Below are 18,138 nucleotides of genomic sequence, written 5' to 3'. Positions count from 1 at the left end.
TGGGGGTAGAGGCGGTGAGGGCAGAGGTGGTGGGGGTAGAGGCGGTGAGGGCAGAGGTGGTGGGGGCAGAGGTGGTGGGGGCAGAGGTGGTGGGGGCAGAGGTGGTGAGGGCAGAGGTGGTGAGGGCAGAGGTGGTGGGGGCAGAGGTGGTGGGGGTAGAGGTCGTGGGGGCAGAGGTGGTGGGGGTAGAGGTGGTGAGGGCAGAGGTGGTGGGGGCAGAGGTCGTGGGGGCAGAGGTGGTGGGGGTAGAGGTGGTGAGGGCAGAGGTGGTGGGGGCAGAGGTGGTGGGGGCAGAGGTGGTGGGGGTAGAGGTGGTGAGGGCAGAGGTGGTGGGGGCAGAGGTGGTGAGGGCAGAGGTGGTGGGGGCAGAGGTGGTGGGGGCAGAGGTCGTGGGGGCAGAGGTGGTGGGGGTAGAGGTGGTGAGGGCAGAGGTGGTGGGGGCAGAGGTGGTGGGGGCAGAGGTGGTGGGGGTAGAGGTGGTGGGGGTAGAGGTGGTGGGGGTAGAGGTGGTGGGGGCGGAGGTGGTGGGGACGGAGGTGGTGGGGGCGGAGGTGGTGGGGGTAGAGGTGGTGGGGGTAGAGGTGGTGGGGGCAGAGGTGGTGGGGACGGAGGTGGTGGGGGCAGAGGTGGTGGGGACGGAGGTGGTGGGGGTAGAGGTGGTGGGGGTAGAGGTGGTGGGGGCAGAGGTGGTGGGGACGGAGGTGGTGGGGGCAGAGGTGGTGGGGACGGAGGTGGTGGGGGTAGAGGCGGTGAGGGCAGAGGTGGTGGGGACGGAGGTGGTGGGGGTAGAGGTGGTGAGGGCAGAGGTGGTGGGGACGGAGGTGGTGGGGGCAGAGGTGGTGGGGACGGAGGTGGTGGGGGTAGAGGCGGTGAGGGCAGAGGTGGTGGGGGCAGAGGTGGTGGGGGTAGAGGTGGTGGGGGCAGAGGTGGTGGGGACGGAGGTGGTGGGGGCAGAGGTGGTGGGGACGGAGGTGGTGGGGGTAGAGGCGGTGAGGGCAGAGGTGGTGGGGGCAGAGGTGGTGGGGGCAGAGGTGGTGAGGGCAGAGGTGGTGGGGACGGAGGTGGTGGGAGCAGAGAGTTCTGTGGGCTGTGACCTTGTCCTGCTCCCCCACTCAGGACACTGCTGGCCCTGGGCTGCCATGTGGGCATGGCGGATGAGAAAGCCGAGGACAACCTGAAGAAGACGAAACTCCCGAAGACGTGAGTGGGGCTGGCCCCGGGGCCTGGCTGGGGAAAGGACTCATAGCGAGGTCTAAAAGAGCCATACAGTGAAACCACCGAGGTCATAGATGCAGCCGCACAGGATGCAGGGTCAGGGGTCAGGGCTCCGGGGTCAGAAGTGAGTGTCCAGGATTAAGGGATTAGCATCTCCAGAGACAGAGACTGAACCGGGCATGCAAGGTCAAGATCTGCTCCAAGGAATTCCAGGTGATGTGCCCATCTTACAGTCCAGAGTCAGAGACAGACGGTGAGAATTCGAAGGTGGCTGGAGCTGTAAGTAATTGGTCCTAGGGTGTTGATGGGTGAGGGAACAGAGGCCCTGAATTCAAAGGTCAAGGGCTTCAAAGCCAGGTGTGTAAAAGCCAACTGCATGGGGGCTGGAGAGATGGCTCAGAGGTTAAGAGCACTGTCTGCTCTTCCAGAGGTCCTGAGTTCAATTCCCAGCAACCACATGGTGGCTCACAGCCATCTATAGTGAGATCTGGCGCCCTCTTCTGGCCTGCAGGTGTACACGCAGGCAGAGCACTGTGTACATAATAATAAATAAATCTTAAAAAAAAAAAAGTCAGATGGTGGCGCACGCCTTTAATCCCAGCACTCGGGAGGCAGAGGCAGGTGGATCGCTGTGAGTTCAAGGCCAGCCTGGTCTACAAAGCAAGTCCAGGACAGCCAAGGCTACACAGAGAGACCCTGTCTTGAAAAACCAACCCCCTCAAAAAAAGGACCGATCGGGTATGGGTCAGAAGTGAGAAAGCTGAAAGGTGAGAAGTCACAAAGTGTGGTGTCAGGGTTAACGGAAAGGGCCCCCCAAAACGAGGCGTAGCTGAGCACACGCACACTCCGCAAACCGAGACAGAAGCAAATATGAGTTTGAAACAGTCCGGGATGTATAGTGGGACCCCGCCCCCTGCATCTTAAAAACAGCAAAACCCCCATAAGGCTCCTGGCACCGAGATGAAGAGGTCTCGCTGGTGTGGCTCAGTGTGTCAGAGCCCTGGCTGCTCTCCCAGAGGACCCAGGTTCAGTTCCCAGCACCACATGGAGGTTCACAGACAAATGTAACGCCAGTCCCGTGGGAGCTGATGTCCTCTTTAGGCCTCAGAAACTCACCCAGGCACACACACGTAAAAATATACATTGATTTTTTTCTTTTTAAATGAAAGGGCTGCAGAGGTCAGTTATGCCGAGCCCCACAGGTAGGTCAGTCCTGGGAACCCACATAAATATGGAATCTTGGGGTCCTGGGACAGGCCAAGAATCCACAATCAGCCCAGTGTACTGGCACCCCTTTAATTCCAGTATGCAGGAGGCAGAGCTCTGCGAGTTCAAAGCCAGCCTGGTCTACACAGTGAGTCCCAGCCTAGCCTGGTCTACACAGTGAGTCCCAGCCTAGTCTGATCTACACAGTGAGTCCCAGCCTAACCTGGTCTACACAGTGAGTCCCAGCCTAGCCTGGTCTACACAGTGAGTCCAGCCTAGCCTGGTCTACACAGTGAGTCCCAGCCTAGTCTGTTCTACACAGTAAGTCCCAGCCTAGTCTGTTCTACACAGTGAGCCCCAGCCCAGCCCGGTCTAAACAGTGAGTCCCAGCCCAGCCTGGTCTACACAGTGAGTCCCTGCCCAGCCTGGTCTACACAGTGAGTCCAGCCTGGCCCGGTCTACACAGTGAGTCCCAGCCTAGTCTGGTCTACACAGTGAGTCCCAGCCTAGCCTGGTCTACACAGTGAGCCCCAGCCTAGCCTGGTCTACACAGTGAGTCCAGCCTGGCCCGGTCTACACAGCGAGTCCCAGCCCAGCCTGGTCTACACAGTGAGTCCCAGCCTAGCCTGTTCTATACAGTGAGTCCAGCCTAGCCTGGTCTACACCGTGAGCCCCAGCCTAGCCTGGTCTACACAGTGAGCCCCAGCCTAGCCTGGTCTACACAGCGAGACTGTCCCCCCCCCCCCCGCAGCTACATGATGAGCAACGGATACAAGCCGGCTCCGCTGGACCTGAGCCACGTGAGGCTGACGCCGGCGCAGACAACTCTGGTGGACCGGCTGGCAGAGAACGGGCACAACGTGTGGGCCAGAGACCGCGTGGCGCAGGGCTGGAGCTACAGTGCCGTGCAGGACATCCCGGCGCGCAGGAACCCCCGCCTCGTGCCCTACCGCCTGCTGGACGAGGCCACCAAGCGCAGCAACCGGGACAGCCTCTGCCAGGCCGTGCGCACCCTGCTGGGCTACGGCTACAACATAGAGCCGCCCGACCAGGAGCCCAGTGAGTGCTGACCTCTCTCTCCGCCCCCTGCGCTCACCTTGACCTTGACCTTGACCCCCTGACCCCTGACCCCTGACCCAGGCAGCCTCCAGTGGTTAACATTCCCAATTTTTTGTTTTGTTTTGTTTTGGTTTTGGTTTTTTTGCTTTTTTTTTTTAATTGTTTTTTGTTTTTTGTTGTTTTGGTTTTTTCGAGACAGGGTCTCTCTGTGTAGCCTTGGCTGTCCTGGACTCGCTTTGTAGACCAGGCTGGCCTCGAACTCACAGCAATCCACCTGCCTCTGCCTCCCGAGTGCTGGGATTACAGGCGTGCGCCGCCACCACCAAGCCACATTCCCGATCTTTTAACAGAGACCTTGGGAAGTGACGAGCCTCCCTGTTTCTGGTTTCTCTCTCGTCTCTGGTTGATATCTTGCGATCTCCACTTCCGGCCCAGCCTCTCTCACTGTACCCGGCCCTCCCTGCAGGTCAGGTGGACAGCCAGTCTCGTGGGGACCGGGCCCGCATCTTCCGGGCAGAGAAGTCCTACGCAGTGCAGAGCGGCCGCTGGTACTTCGAGTTCGAAGCGGTCACCACGGGAGAGATGCGAGTGGGCTGGGCGCGGCCTGAGCTGAGACCCGACGTGGAGCTGGGGGCTGACGACCTGGCCTATGTCTTCAATGGGCACCGGGTGCGTCGCCATACTGGGCCCCGCGCTGTCGGGCCCTGCGGTTTCTCCTAGTTACACGTTCTGACTCTGTTTGTGCCTCCTTGTCCATTGATGCATGCATCTGCCGTGCTGTTTATCCACTCATTCACCCATCTGTCCATCCGTCCATCCATCCGTCCGTCCATCTGTCTGTCCATCATCCATCCATACTACTCAACATTGTCCATCCATGCATTTTGTTTGTTTGTTTGTTTTTCGAGACAGGGTCTCTCTGTGTAGCCTTGGCTGTCCTAGACTCACAATGTAGACCAGGCTGGCCTCGAACTCACAGCGATTCACCTGCCTCTGCCTCCCGAGTGCTGGGATTAAAGGTGTGCGCCACCATGCCCGGCCTTTTTTTTTTAAGATTTATTTATTTTATATATATATATATATATATATAGTGCTTTGCCTGCATGTACACCTGCAGGGCAGAAGAGGGCGCCAGATCTCACTATAGATGGCTGTGAGCCACCATGTGGGTGCTGGGAATTGAACTCAGGACCTTTGGAAGAGCAGCCAGTGCTCTTAACCTCTGAGCCGTCTCTCCAGCCCTCCTTCTCCTCCTCCTCCTCCTTTTTTTCTTTTTGAAGACAGGGTCTTGAATGTCCCAGGCTAGCTTGGAACTTGCTATTTAGCCCAGGCTGGCCTCAAACTCACAGACCTCCTGCCCCAGTCTACTGAATGCCAGAGTTACAGGCGCACCTCTCAACAAATCCAGCAGCATCCAACTTCCTGTCTGTCTGTCTGTCTGTCTGTCTGTCTGTCTGTCTGTCTGTCCCTCCATTCATCCCACCCGTCCCATCCGACTGCCGTTTGTTTATACTCGCATCTCCTCGCGTTTTCTTTCTTTCCGCAATCAAGCAGAGAGGGCTCTGAGCTGCGCATCCCTTTTCCCGGTCCAGCCCTGTACCAAGCTTCTCACTCATCCCCCATCCACATTACCATGGGAACCTGCGGGTCTGGGTGGAGGGTTCTGATAGGCTCTGCCGGGCAGCGGGAACCTGCGGGTCTGGGTGGAGGGTTCTGATAGGCTCTGCTGGGCAGCGGGAACCTGCGGGTCTGGGTGGAGGGTTCTGATAGGCTTTGCCGGGCAGCAGGAATGGGGCGGGGAACAGTGAAGGTGGTTTCAAGGTTCACGGATGCAGTTTTGAGGAAGATGAGAGGGTGCTTTGGGTGACCTTCTGCCTCACCTGCCCTGAGCTTAATGCTATGTGTGTCTTCTTTGTATGTGTGTGTGTGTGTCTGCGTCCTGCGTTCCTGGGGGTTCCCCCTCACACAGGGCCAGCGCTGGCACCTGGGCAGTGAGCCGTTTGGGCGCCCCTGGCAGTCCGGGGACGTCGTCGGCTGCATGATCGACCTCACAGAGAACAACATCATCTTCACCCTCAACGGAGAGGTGCTCATGTCCGACTCGGGCTCGGAAACGGCCTTCCGCGACATCGAGATCGGGGACGGTGAGAGCTGAGACGTCGGTTACCTGTTCTCCTGTCCTCCACCGTGGATGCCCCGCACCCCGGCGCCATCCCCCTACTCACGCCGTCCACTGTCGCTGTCCCTCAGGCTTCCTGCCGGTGTGCAGCTTGGGGCTTGGTCAGGTGGGTCACCTGAACCTGGGCCAGGATGTCAGCTCCCTGAGGTTCTTTGCCATCTGCGGACTCCAGGAAGGCTTCGAGCCGTTTGCCATCAACATGCAGCGCCCGGTGACCACCTGGTTTAGCAAGAGCCTTCCTCAGTTTGAGCCTGTGCCCCTTGAGCACCCCCACTATGAGGTAAGAACTGACCCCCCTTCCCAAACCCACTCACAGGATTATTATTATTCTGTGGTGCTGAGGCCCAGACACAGGCAGTGATGCACGCTAGATAGCATATCTTCTTTCTCTTTTGTGGTCATTCCAGGGAATTGAACCTCGGGCATTTCACATGCTAGGCAGGGGCTCTACCACTGAGCCATGCCCCAGCCCCTCACTGGGGGATTCTAGGCAGGGGCACTGCCGCTGAGCCACACCCCAGCCCCTCACTGGGGGATTCTAGGCAGGGGCTCTACCACTGAGCCACGCCCCAGCCCCTCACTGGGGGATTCTAGGCAGGGGCTCTACCACTGAGCCACACCCCCAGCCCTTCACTGGGGGATTCTAGGCAGGGGCTCTACCACTGAGCCACGCCCCAGCCCCTCACTGGGGGATTCTAGGCAGAGGCTCTACCACTGAGCCACACCCCAGCCCCTCACTGGGGGATTCTAGGCAGGGGCTCTACCACTGAGCCACACCCCAGCCCCTCACTGGAGGATTCTAGGCAGGGGCTCTACCACTGAGCCACACCCCAGCCCCTCACTGGGGGACTCTAGGCAGGGGCTCTACCACTGAGCCACGCCCCAGCCCCTCACTGGGGGATTCTAGGCAGGGGCTCTACCACTGAGCCACACCCCCAGCCCCTCACTGGAGGATTCTAGGCAGGGGCTCTACCGCTGAGCCACGCCCCAGCCCCTCACTGGGGGATTCTAGGCAGGGGCTCTACCACTGAGCCACACCCCCAGCCCCTCACTGGGGGATTCTAGGCAGGGGCTCTACCACTGAGCCACACCCCAGCCCCTCACTGGGGGATTCTAGGCAGGGGCTCTACCACTGAGCCACGCCCCAGCCCCTCACTGATTAAAGGCATGTGCCTCCATGCCTGGCTCTTCGGAGCCTTTCTAACTCTGACCTGTATGAGCTGGTCTCTCTGCAGAGGTTCCCCTTGGGATCCCAGGAAGGTAGCCCCCTCCTCGTTGTGCTACTGGGGTATTTCTAGCTCCTAGACCAGGGCCTGGAACACAGTAGGAGCTTCTGAGATATTTGTGGTATGGACAGGTGGATGGTGTATGGATGGGTGGGTCGGTTTTGCGTGGGCAGGCGGGTGGTAAACGGATGCATAGGAGGGTGGTGGTGTACAGATGGGCGTGAAATGTATGTTTGTACGTATGTAGGAACACAGATAGATGGCTGCATGGGTAGGGTTACACGCTGAACTCATATGTGGGAGGTTGCACTCTGGAATGCATAAGTAGATTCTGAAAATTCCTCCAACTGAGCGCTCTCTCTTTTGGTTTTTCAAGACAGGGTTTCTCTGTGTAGCCTTGGCTGTCCTGGACTCGCTTTGTAGACCAGGCTGGCCTCGAACTCACAGCGATCCGCCTGCCTCTGCCTCCTGTGTGCTGGGATTAAAGGCGTGCGCCACCATGCCCAGCTGCTGTTACTCTTTATAAGGCTCAGAGTTTGACAGCGGCTGACAGCTCTCCACAGCCAAAGCCCCACTACGTCATTTTAGATCATTCATACACAGGCTTGACCCGTGTTTTTACACGTAGTAACCATGTTTAGGCCCAGCGGCCTGGCCCAGCTCACAAGCCTGGCTCAGTGCACCCTCCCTTCCTCCCCGCAAGGTGGCCCGCATGGATGGCACCGTGGACACACCTCCCTGCCTGCGCCTGACGCACCGCACCTGGGGCTCACAGAACAGTCTGGTGGAGATGCTGTTTCTCCGGCTAAGCCTTCCGGTCCAGTTCCACCAGCACTTCCGCTGCACCGCGGGGGCCACACCCCTGGCATCTCCTGGCCTGCAGCCGCCTGCTGAAGACGAGGCCCGGGCAGCAGAGCCGGATCCGGACTATGAAAACCTGCGCCGCTCAGCTGGAGGCTGGGGAGAGGCTGAGGGGGGCAAGGACGGAACTGCCAAGGAAGGGGCACCCGGAGGCACTGCCCAGGCCGGGGGAGAGGCCCAGCCCGCGAGAGCAGAGAACGAGAAAGATGCCACCACCGAGAAGAACAAGAAGAGAGGGTGAGTCAAGACTGGGGCTGGAGTTGCGGGCTCGGGGTCTGTTTCGGGATCCCCAGTTATGCAACCTCGATAATTTAAGAAGCCTCCGTTGCACTCCAAGGGGGCCCAGTTGTGCTAAGTGAGGTCAGAGCACTGAGAGGTCTTGTCTCAGGTGAGGGCTTTTATCGCCCAGCGATGCTGTCACTTCCACCAGGGAATGAAACTGGCGAACTCTAGCTGCGCGGCAGAGGCGCACGCGCCTTTAATCCCAGCGCTCGGGAGGCAGAGGCAGGGGGATCGCTGTGAGTTCGAGGCCAGCCTGGTCTACAGAGCGAGTCCAGGACAGCCAGGGCTACACAGAGAAACCATGTATTAAACAAACAAACAAACAAACAAAAAAGAAAAGAAAAGAAATCGGAGAACTCTACCGCACAGCACGGAGAATACTGTACTCCCTGAGGAACTGGTGGGCCCCAAGGTGCTCGGTGAACGTCATTAGCTTCTAATCCTGTTGGAGTTTACTGAGCCCCACCTCAGTAGACACAGAGTGGTCCTTCTAAGTTGGGGGTCCATTTGGTGTCTTCAATGCGGCCCCCAAAACTCACTTGAGCTAGATAGAGTGGTGCATGACTTTATCCTCGCGCGTGGGAGGCAGAGGGAGTTGGGTCTCTATGACTTCTAGGGCAGCCTGGTCTGTGTAGTGAGTTCCGGGTCAGCCAGGGCTCCATAGCGAAACACCATGTCCAGACAACCATAACACAAGCCCAACAAACAGCAAAACTGAACTATCTTCAAAGAAGGCCCTCAGAAGGTACTGGGTTGATGCCAGGCGTGATGGCGCATGCTTCTAATCCCAGCACTCGGGAGGCAGAGGCAGGCGGATCTCTGTGAGTTCGAGGCCTGCCTGGTCTGCAAAGTGAGTCCAGGACAGCCAGGGCCACACGGAGAAACCCTGTTCCAGACTGAAAGAAAGTCTGCTTTCCCCGCTTACGGCAGTGGTTTTCAACTCAATACAGACTGTCCCTTGGAGGTTGTTTGCAAACTGGAGTGTTCGAGGTGGCTGTTGCCGGAAGATTCCACACACCTTGCAGTGCATAAGACAGTGCTATACAGTGAGAACTTGCCAGCCTGGCATGGTGACTTCGCCTGTAATCTTAGCACGTGGAGGGCAGAGGCAGGCAGGCTGTTCTCTCGCTGAATCCCAGACCAGTCTGGACCATATAGTGAGAGCCTGCCTGTCTCAAAAACCAACAAACAACATCAATCTGCAGGCACGCGCACACACGCATGCACGCATGCACGCACTCACAAAACCAAACAGTTCTGGGAGGGTGATCCAGTCAGCAAAATGCTTACCTCGAAAGCATGAGCCTTCAGTTTGGTCCCCCCCCCAGAACCCACAAAAAGGGGGTGGTAACACATGCTTGTAGCCCCAGGGCTGGGGCTGGGGTGGGGTGGAGACAGGCAGGTTGCTGGGGTTCACTGGCTAGGCAGCCTAGCTTACTCAGGTGAGCTCCGTGCCAACCAAAGATACTGTCTCATAAAACAAGGTGGGTGTCACCTCCTGTGGACACCTAAGGGTTGTCCTCTGGACTCTACATGCATGCACACACATGCATATGCACCTGTACACACACGTACACCAACATGAATATGCATTCTCTCTCTCTCTCTCTCTCTCTCTCTCTCTCTCTCTCTCGCACACACACTAAACAAATATTACACAATGGATAATGTTGATTTAGGGGAACCACTGTGTCTTCCCAATACTTCCTCCTGTTTGTCCGCTTTGCTTTGTTTTTGTTTTTATAGCCCAGGCTGGCCTTGAACTTGCCGTAAAGCTGAGGGCGGCCTTGAACCCCTAACCCTCTTGTCTCACCGCCCAGTTCTTGCGCACAGCCACACACAACTATCGGTTGTCCTCTTTAACCAGGAGCGGCCCAGCACCCACAAGCCCAGCACGCAGCACCTTCCAGAATAGTCCGGCCTGGGCCGGTCAGGCTACGTGAAGTTAGAGGGAAGGGTCTAAGCAGGACAGACATGGCGGCATGGTGGCCGGGGCGGGAGCGCAGGGGCTGGGCGCAGGAGCCGCACCTCACGGCAGGCTCTCCTCTGACCGCCAGGTTCTTATTCAAAGCCAAGAAGGTCGCCATGTTGACTCAGCCTCCCAGCACCCCCGCTCTCCCCCGGCTCCCTCGAGATGTGGTACCAGCTGACAACCGCGATGACCCCGAGATTATCCTCAACACTACCACGGTGTGCGCCCAGAGCCCTCAAATTCGGGGGGACCCCTCGGCATGACAGGGAAATCCAAGAGTTCCAATTCAGGGATGTCCCCGTTATATTCGAGATAGCCCTGCACCCTCCAGAGGGTGGGAATGCAACACACGCAGATGCGTTAGTGGCCTGAAGCGGGTGGGGGTCGGGGTGGGTCAGTGAAGCTTTGAGGCGAACTCATATAACTCATAGGGACCCCAAGGTCCAGAGGGTAAAGCCAATGTAGATCGATATCTGGGATCAACTATTTAAGTCCAATACGTGAATTTCACAATGACCCCTCTCATGTATTCCTGGGAGTTATCAGCCGGGCGGTGGTGGTGCACGCCTTTAGTCCCAGCGCTTGGGAGGCAGAGGCAGGAGGATCGCTGTGAGTTCGAGGCCAGCCTGGTCTACAAAGCGAGTCCAGGACAGCCAAGGCTACGCAGAGAAATATTGTCTCAAAAAACGAAGAGAGAGAGAGGGATGGGGGTGTGGGTGGAGGTGGGGGAGGGGGAGGGGGAGGGGGTGGGGGGACAGGGAGGGGGCGGGGGCGGGGGAGGGGGTGGGGGACGGGGAGGGGGAGGGGGCGTAGGAACTTACCTAGAGCAGCAAGCTATTATTGTGAGCTATTTTATTGCTTTGCTTTGTTCGAAGAAGGAGCCATGTGTAGGGGTGCCACCAGATATTCCCAAGGGGTCCCCCAATTTTGGAAAGCATGAATAGGCACACTAACACACTTAGAGATACAGGGGGTTTCTTATCTAGTGACTTTGCATTAAACTCCCAGAAGTGCCTGGAATCTGTGACGTGGGTTTAGAGCCCGGAGAACGGCCATTTTCCCTGCTGATCCCCCGTCCTCTCTCTGTGCCCCCAGTACTATTACTCCGTGAGGGTCTTCGCGGGTCAGGAGCCCAGCTGCGTGTGGGTGGGCTGGGTCACTCCTGACTACCATCAACACGACATGAGCTTCGACATCAGCAAGGTCCGGGCGGTGACGGTGACGATGGGGGACGAACAAGGCAACGTCCACAGCAGGTGCTGGGGCAGGGTGGGGGTGCCGTGTGCAGGTGGGGTGGTTGTGTGCAGGTGGGGGTGCCGTGCCCAGGCGGAGGTGCCGCGCGCAGGTCGGGGGTTGGCATGGGTAGGATCAGGGCTCCAGCCACCAGCTTTGGGGCTGCCTGGCTGGGGTTCCTGAGGACCTCCTGGAACAAGAGAAATCATGGCATCCACTTCAGAAGCCTCTCTTTCTTTTTTCTTTTTTTCTTCCTTCCTTCCTTCCTTGGTCAAATCGGTGGCACCACTCTATTTTCTTTTATTCCCTTTTTTCTATTTCATCACCTTCCACTTTCCCCCTCCACCTTTTCTGACGCCCGCTCTGATTTCTCCTTTCTCTTCCCCTATTCCCCTGACTCCTCTTCCCAGGGCGTGCACACTAACCTACGGAGTCTGGCTCTGGGTCATCGGGGTCTGGGGTGAGGGGTTTCCGTGCTCGGTCTGCAGGTGGTGGGTGTTTGGGAGTGGGGTTCTGAGGTCATGGGACAGGAGGCTTCCAGGGTTCCCGGACTGAGGTTGTGTGCCGTAACCACGCCTGCCTTTTCCAGCCTCAAATGTAGCAACTGCTACATGGTGTGGGGAGGAGATTTTGTGAGTCCTGGACAGCAAGGCCGGATCAGCCACACGGACCTTGTCATTGGCTGCCTGGTGGATCTGGCCACTGGCTTGATGACGTTCACGGCCAACGGCAAAGAAAGCAACACCTTCTTCCAGGTGAGCCCAGCCCCTCGCTCCTGACAGCAGCGTCGGCATTTCCCAGCGTTCCAGAAGGATCCTTTAGAGTAGCCCCTCAGGTCAGACCCCGGAGAGAGAGAACACAGGCGCATTTCCCAGACTGTCTAGTTGAGCCTTTCATTAAACATATGCCCAGAATGGAGGAGGCACCACAGCCTTGGCATTGAGGAGAGGTCTGTAGACTTCTTCATGGACTGTGTGACACCAATCCTCACCAATTAGCACAGGATGGGCCAAGATCTTCAAGTGGGTTTTATATATATATATATATATATATATATATATATATATATTTGTTTTTGTTTATTTTTTTTGGTTTTTCGAGACAGGGTCTCTCTGTGTAGCCTTGGCTGTCCTGGACTCACTTTGTACACTAGGCTGGCCTCGAACTCACAATGATCTACCTGCCTCTGCCTCCCGAGTGCTGGGATTAAAGGCGTGTGCCACCACTGCCCAGCTATTATTATTATTATTATTATTATTATTATTATTATTATTATTATTATTTTCACATGTATTTTGGTGTACAGAGATACTGAAGAAATTGTACAGTAACTCCTTGTTCACAAGCTCATCACCAAACTCCACTATAACTTTGCCACGTGTATGCCCAACCTACCTGTCTTTTTGCCCATCTAAAGTGGTCTTTGCGAAAATATTTTATTTATTTATTTATTTATTTATTTATTTTAATTTTTGAGGTACCTTTAAGTGGAGTTCCTCATTGCAAGATCTATTTATTTATTTTAAAGATGCGCCACCACCTCCCGGCTAAAGACAGGGTCTTGTGTAACTTAGGCTGGTCCATGTTAGCCCAGGATGGCCCTGAACTCCTGATCCTTCTGCCCCCGCCTCTGGAGTGCTGATATTACAGGGTGTGTGTGTGTGTGTGTGTGTGTGTGTGTGTGTGTGTGTGTGTGTGTTTTAAAGACATATATGGGTGTTTTGCCTGCATGTGTGTAAATGTACCGTGTGCATGCCTGGTGCCCATGGAGGTCGAAGGCAACAGATGCCCTGGGACTGGAGTGACCTGTGGTTGTGAGCTGCCAAGTGGTTGCTGGGGAAACGGAACCTTGGTTGTCAGCAAAAGCAACAAGTGATCTTTCCACTGAGCCATCTTCTCTCCCGTCCCTGTTTTATCATCTTATGAGACAAGAATCTTATGCAGCCCAGGTTGGCCTTGAACTCACCATTGTAGTGCAGCTACGGATGGCCTCAGCTCCTGGCCCTCTCCCAGGCCTGTGTCACCATGCTCAGCGTGCAAGGCTTTGTTTTAAACGGAGAACGTCAGAGAGACACCCAGGAGCAGAGGAGCAGTCAGGAGCCACGGGGCCCTCATTGCCGGCTCCGACTGCCGCCCACTCAGAGCCAGCCGCACGGCATCTCTACGCCCACTTCCCCCTCCCACTGGAGGACTCTGAAGGAAAATTACCGACACCATATAGTTTCATCTCTTTAAAAGACAAAGATTATTTTTAAAAGGCAGAGAGCCACAATACCGCTATCGCTGAAAAGAGAAAAAAAAAAAGTTCCTGGCTGTTCCTGACTCTCGTCAAATAATCTACTTTGTGTTCAAAGTTCTCTGGTTATCTCAAAAAAAAAAAGAAAAAAAGAAAAAGAAAAAGAAAAAGAAAGAAAGAAAGGAAAAAGGAAAAGAAAAAGAAAAAAAAAGTCCTTGTTTGGTCAGAGTCTCAGGAGAGCGGTATCTTTTAAGGAGTTCCTATGCTCTTTAAATCACTTCAGATAGTGCCCTTTCTCCATCCTTTTTTTTTTTTAAAGACAGAGTCTTTTTATTATTTATTTATTTGTTTATTTCGAGACAGGGTTTCTCTGTGTAGCCCTGGCTGTCCTGGACTCACTTTGTGGACCAGGCTGGCCTCGAACTCACAGCGATCCACCTGCCTCTGCCTCCCGAGTGCTTGGATTACAGGCCTGCGCCACCGTGCCCAGCTAAAGACAGGGTCTTGTGTAGCTTAGGTTGGTCCATGTTAGCCCAGGGTGGCCCTGAACTCCTGATCCTTCTGCCTCCGCCTCCCAAGTGCTGAGATTACAGTGTGTGTGTGTGTGTGTGTGTTACACACCGTTTGTGCGCGCGCTGTCTCCTTCCTTCTCCGTCCCCTCTCCCACCCTCCCTCTGCTGTTAGCTGTTTGGTGAGGGAAGCAGGCTGCCTGTGCCATCGCACTTTGCTCATTACACAGTGTGGTTCTTGCTCCATCACCATCGGGGATTTTGTTAGATCCCCGGAGTCTTGGGCTCCTTCTCAGACCTGCTGGGATTCTGTATTTTATTGAGATTTTGAGAGATTTTTGTGCAGGTTAACCCCTGGAGAGCTACGGCCTCTGGTTGTCATCTTAATGCTTTTCTTTTTCTTTCTTTTTTTCGGGGTGGGGGGGTTGTTTGTTTGTTTGTTTTGGTTTTTCCAGACAGGGTCTCTCTGTGTAGCCATGGCTGTCCTGGACTCACTCTCTAGACCAGGCTGGCCTCGAACTCACAGCGATTCTCCTGCCTCTGCCTCCCGAGTGCTGGGATGAAAGGTGAGCGCCACCACAGCCCGGCTCTTAAATGCTTTTCTTGTGCGTTTCCTGTGAACTAATGGTTGGATCTATGGGTGCAGTTTGGCTCTGGCAAGGCTGTTCCCCACCAGTGTTCTTTGGGAGACAGGGAGGCTTTGGAGGGTGGGTTCCACTAGGATGGACAGAGGAGGCCAGTCAGGGTGCGTGGTGGCTTCTGACGAGTGAGCAAGGAAAGGCACTCCTTGAGGGACCAAAGATGTAGCACAAAGATGTAGCTGACAGGTCGCTCCAAAGGAGGTGATGCTTGGCCCATCTGCATCAGGGTGGCCCCACCCAAGGCTCACCCCTAGCCACTGCGGCCTCCAGCGCCCAAGTGTGGATCTACAAAATTGGGCCACGGCAGAGGCCTCGCTGCGCCCTCTCTCACGCCTTGACCCCTTCCCCCTCGCCAGGTGGAACCCAACACGAAGCTATTTCCTGCTGTCTTTGTCCTGCCCACCAACCAGAACGTGGTCCAGTTTGAGTTGGGGAAGCAGAAGGCAAGGAGGCAGGATGGAAGGGAGCGGGCTGTGGGTACCCGTGCACGGCTGGGCGGTCGATGGTTTCCTGACCCCGTCCTTTCTTCCCAACCCGTAGAACATCATGCCGCTGTCAGCTGCCATGTTCCTGAGCGAGCGCAAGAACCCAGCCCCACAGTGCCCGCCAAGGCTGGAGGTGCAGATGCTGATGCCCGTCTCCTGGAGCCGAATGCCCAACCACTTCCTCCACGTGGACACACGGCGTGCTGGAGAGCGGCTTGGCTGGGCTGTGCAGTGCCAGGAGCCGCTCACGATGATGGCGCTGCACATCCCAGAGGAGAACAGGTCAGGGCCCTGCGTGGCTCAGTGGCTCTCCCAACTACAACCCCAGGGCTCCTCCACAGGATCCTAGGAACCTCCGGTCTTACAGCGGGGACCCTGGCTGGGCGTGGTGGCGCATGTGCCTTTAATCCCAGCACTCAGGAGGCAGAGGCAGGAGGATCGCTGTGAGTTCGAGGCCAGCCTGGTCTACAAAGCGAGTCCACGACAGCCAGGGCTAGACAGAGAGACCCTGTCTCGGGAAACAAACAAACAAACAAACAAACAAAAAACTCCCCCCCAAAAACAAAAAAACAAAAACAAACAAAGAGGGAGGCAAAAAAAGACAGAAAGAAAGAAATCAGGGTACCCTGACTCAGCACCAGCCTCCTCAGATGGTCCCCCAGGGGCTTCTAGACCCATGCCAGTGAGCCTCATATTCATATCTGGGGAGTCCAGGGACCCCAGACCACATTATAGAGTCATACATCTGTCTCAGAGCGCCCAGATAATGATCGAACCCCGCCCCAACCCAGACATTGCCCAGAAAGGACTGGACGTGTTCCAGGGCCACTGTGAGACTTCAGGCATGTCTCATGGAGATCCGGAACCCACTCCAGAGCACCCCGACACACTGAGATCATAGATGTCTCACAAATTTTTTTGTCTGCAATGCTAGAGATTTGAACGTAGGGCTTCCTACGCGCTAGGCAGGTGTTCTACCAGCAGGCCATAGCTCTAGGTCTTAAAATATTTTAAAAGTTATAGCCAGGCGGTGGTGGTGCACGCCTGTAATCCCAGCACTCGGGGAGACAGAGGCAGGCGGATCTCTGTGAGTTCGAGGCCACCCTGGTCTACAAAGCGAGTCCAGGACAGCCAAGGCCACACAGAGAAACCCTGTCTCAGAAAACAAAACAAAACGTTATTATCACCTTGAGATGGGGGGGGGGGGCGTCTCCCTTCCAAGGTTTTTGTCTTGAGGGAAGGTCTCACGTAGCCCAGGCTAGCCCTGAATTGGCTATATAGCTGGAGGTGGCCTTGAACTTCCTTGATTTTCCTCCTCCCGTCTCCTACCACTTCCGGCACATTCTCCTTAAGTTCCTCAGCCTGGCCCACTCAAATATAACCAGGGTTTCTGGAACTTGCCAGAGAGACCTCAAACCCTATCTGGAACGTCTCCGTCCACATCTAAAAACTCCAGAGTCTTAAGACTGTTTCAGAAACCCCAAGTGCAAGGTGGGAGGAACCCAAGCAGCACCTCGAAAAGGCTCCTGGATCCAGAGCCAGCGCCCCCACCTCCCTGCCTCCTTCTCCCCCCCCCCCCCCCGTCCCCCCATTGGAGCCTGATCCTTTGGGACATTGAGATTCCTAGCTAGAGCCACCAATTCCCCACCGGAGCCTCTCTGAGGTCTCTGCCCCCCCCTCCCCCCACCGCTGCCGCCGCTGCCCCTGACTGTGGCGCCCTAATGTCTGCCGCAGGTGCATGGACATCCTGGAGCTGTCGGAGCGGCTGGACCTGCAGCGCTTCCACTCGCACACGCTCTCGCTCTACCGCTCAGTGTGCGCCCTGGGCAACAACCGCGTGGCTCATGCCCTGTGCAGCCACGTGGACCAGGCGCAGCTGCTGCACGCCCTGGAGGACGCGCACCTGCCGGGGCCCCTGCGCGCGGGCTACTACGACCTCCTCATCAGCATCCACCTGGAAAGCGCCTGCCGCAGCCGGCGCTCCATGCTGTCCGAGTACATCGTGCCCCTCACGCCGGAGACGCGCGCCATCACGCTCTTCCCGCCGGGGCGGAGCGAGGAAGACGGGCCCCGCCGCCACGGTCTGCCCGGCGTAGGAGTCACGACCTCCCTGAGGCCCCCGCACCATTTCTCGCCCCCGTGTTTTGTGGCCGCCTTGCCAGCTGTTGGGGCCACGGAGGCTCCTGCCCGCCTCAGCCCCGCCATCCCTCTAGAGGCTCTGCGAGACAAGGCGCTGAGAATGTTGGGCGAAGCCGTCCGGGACGGAGGGCAGCATGCTCGTGACCCCGTCGGGGGCTCCGTGGAGTTCCAGTTCGTGCCCGTACTCAAGCTAGTGTCCACCCTCCTGGTAAGGGCTCCCTCCGGCTTTGCTCCCCCATTCGTCCTCATTCGAAGTTCTGCGTCCATCTTCGGTGTTATCAACCCCCCACCTGTTAGCACAGTCCCGTCCCTCTCCATCCACCTTTCAGTTTATCCGTCATCTACCTGTTTATCATCCATTCTTCCTTTAGTCCAGTCACCTCTTTTTTTAAAAGATTTATTTATTATTATGTATACAGTGCTCTGCCTGCATGTACACCTGCAGGCCAGAAGAGGGCGCCAGATCTCACTATAGATGGCTGTGAGCCACCATGTGGGTGCTGGGAATTGAACCCAGGACCTCTGGAAGAGCAGACAGTGCTCTTAACCTCTGAGCCATCTCTCCAGCCCCCAGTCACCTATCTTCTATTCATATGTCCTCAATATCTTCCTCGTCCCCCGCCCACTTCCCTCACCGGCCCAATCATCCGTCCCTCCATCCACCACCTCCCCACTCAGTTATACACAACTTCATCTTCTCACCCACAAGTGGCTCCAGCTTTCTGTTTTCCTGTCCGCCCGCCTATCCATCCACCCACCCACCTACCCGTTTTCCACGCAGCAGTCACCCATCTCGGCTGGCGTTCCTTCAGACAGGACCCCATGTCCCTCTCTCATATGCCTATGTATTGATTGATTCATTGATATGTGTTCCTTCCGTATAGTCTATAAGGCC

At 56.4% G+C, this 18,138-nt stretch overlaps 1 protein-coding gene across 1 annotated transcript in view; it reads left to right on the top strand.

Annotated features, from left to right (window-relative positions):
• Window positions 1–18,138, top strand: part of RYR1 (ryanodine receptor 1) — a 158,425-nt gene that overhangs the window by 43,867 nt on the left and 96,420 nt on the right. Inside the window, 12 exon segments of the mRNA XM_084770567.1 lie at window positions 1,117–1,200; window positions 3,173–3,480; window positions 3,947–4,149; window positions 5,450–5,624; window positions 5,731–5,939; window positions 7,589–7,983; window positions 10,086–10,218; window positions 11,096–11,256; window positions 11,823–11,988; window positions 14,976–15,062; window positions 15,160–15,386; window positions 16,839–17,451. Of these exon segments, the coding sequence (XP_084626693.1) occupies window positions 1,117–1,200; window positions 3,173–3,480; window positions 3,947–4,149; window positions 5,450–5,624; window positions 5,731–5,939; window positions 7,589–7,983; window positions 10,086–10,218; window positions 11,096–11,256; window positions 11,823–11,988; window positions 14,976–15,062; window positions 15,160–15,386; window positions 16,839–17,451 (2,761 nt within the window).

The sequence above is a fragment of the Acomys minous genome, assembly GCF_964271855.1.
Source record: "Acomys minous genome assembly, chromosome: 20".
In the NCBI taxonomy this organism is placed as follows: Eukaryota; Metazoa; Chordata; class Mammalia; order Rodentia; family Muridae; genus Acomys; species Acomys minous.
This window is presented reverse-complemented; position numbering and strand designations above follow the sequence as displayed.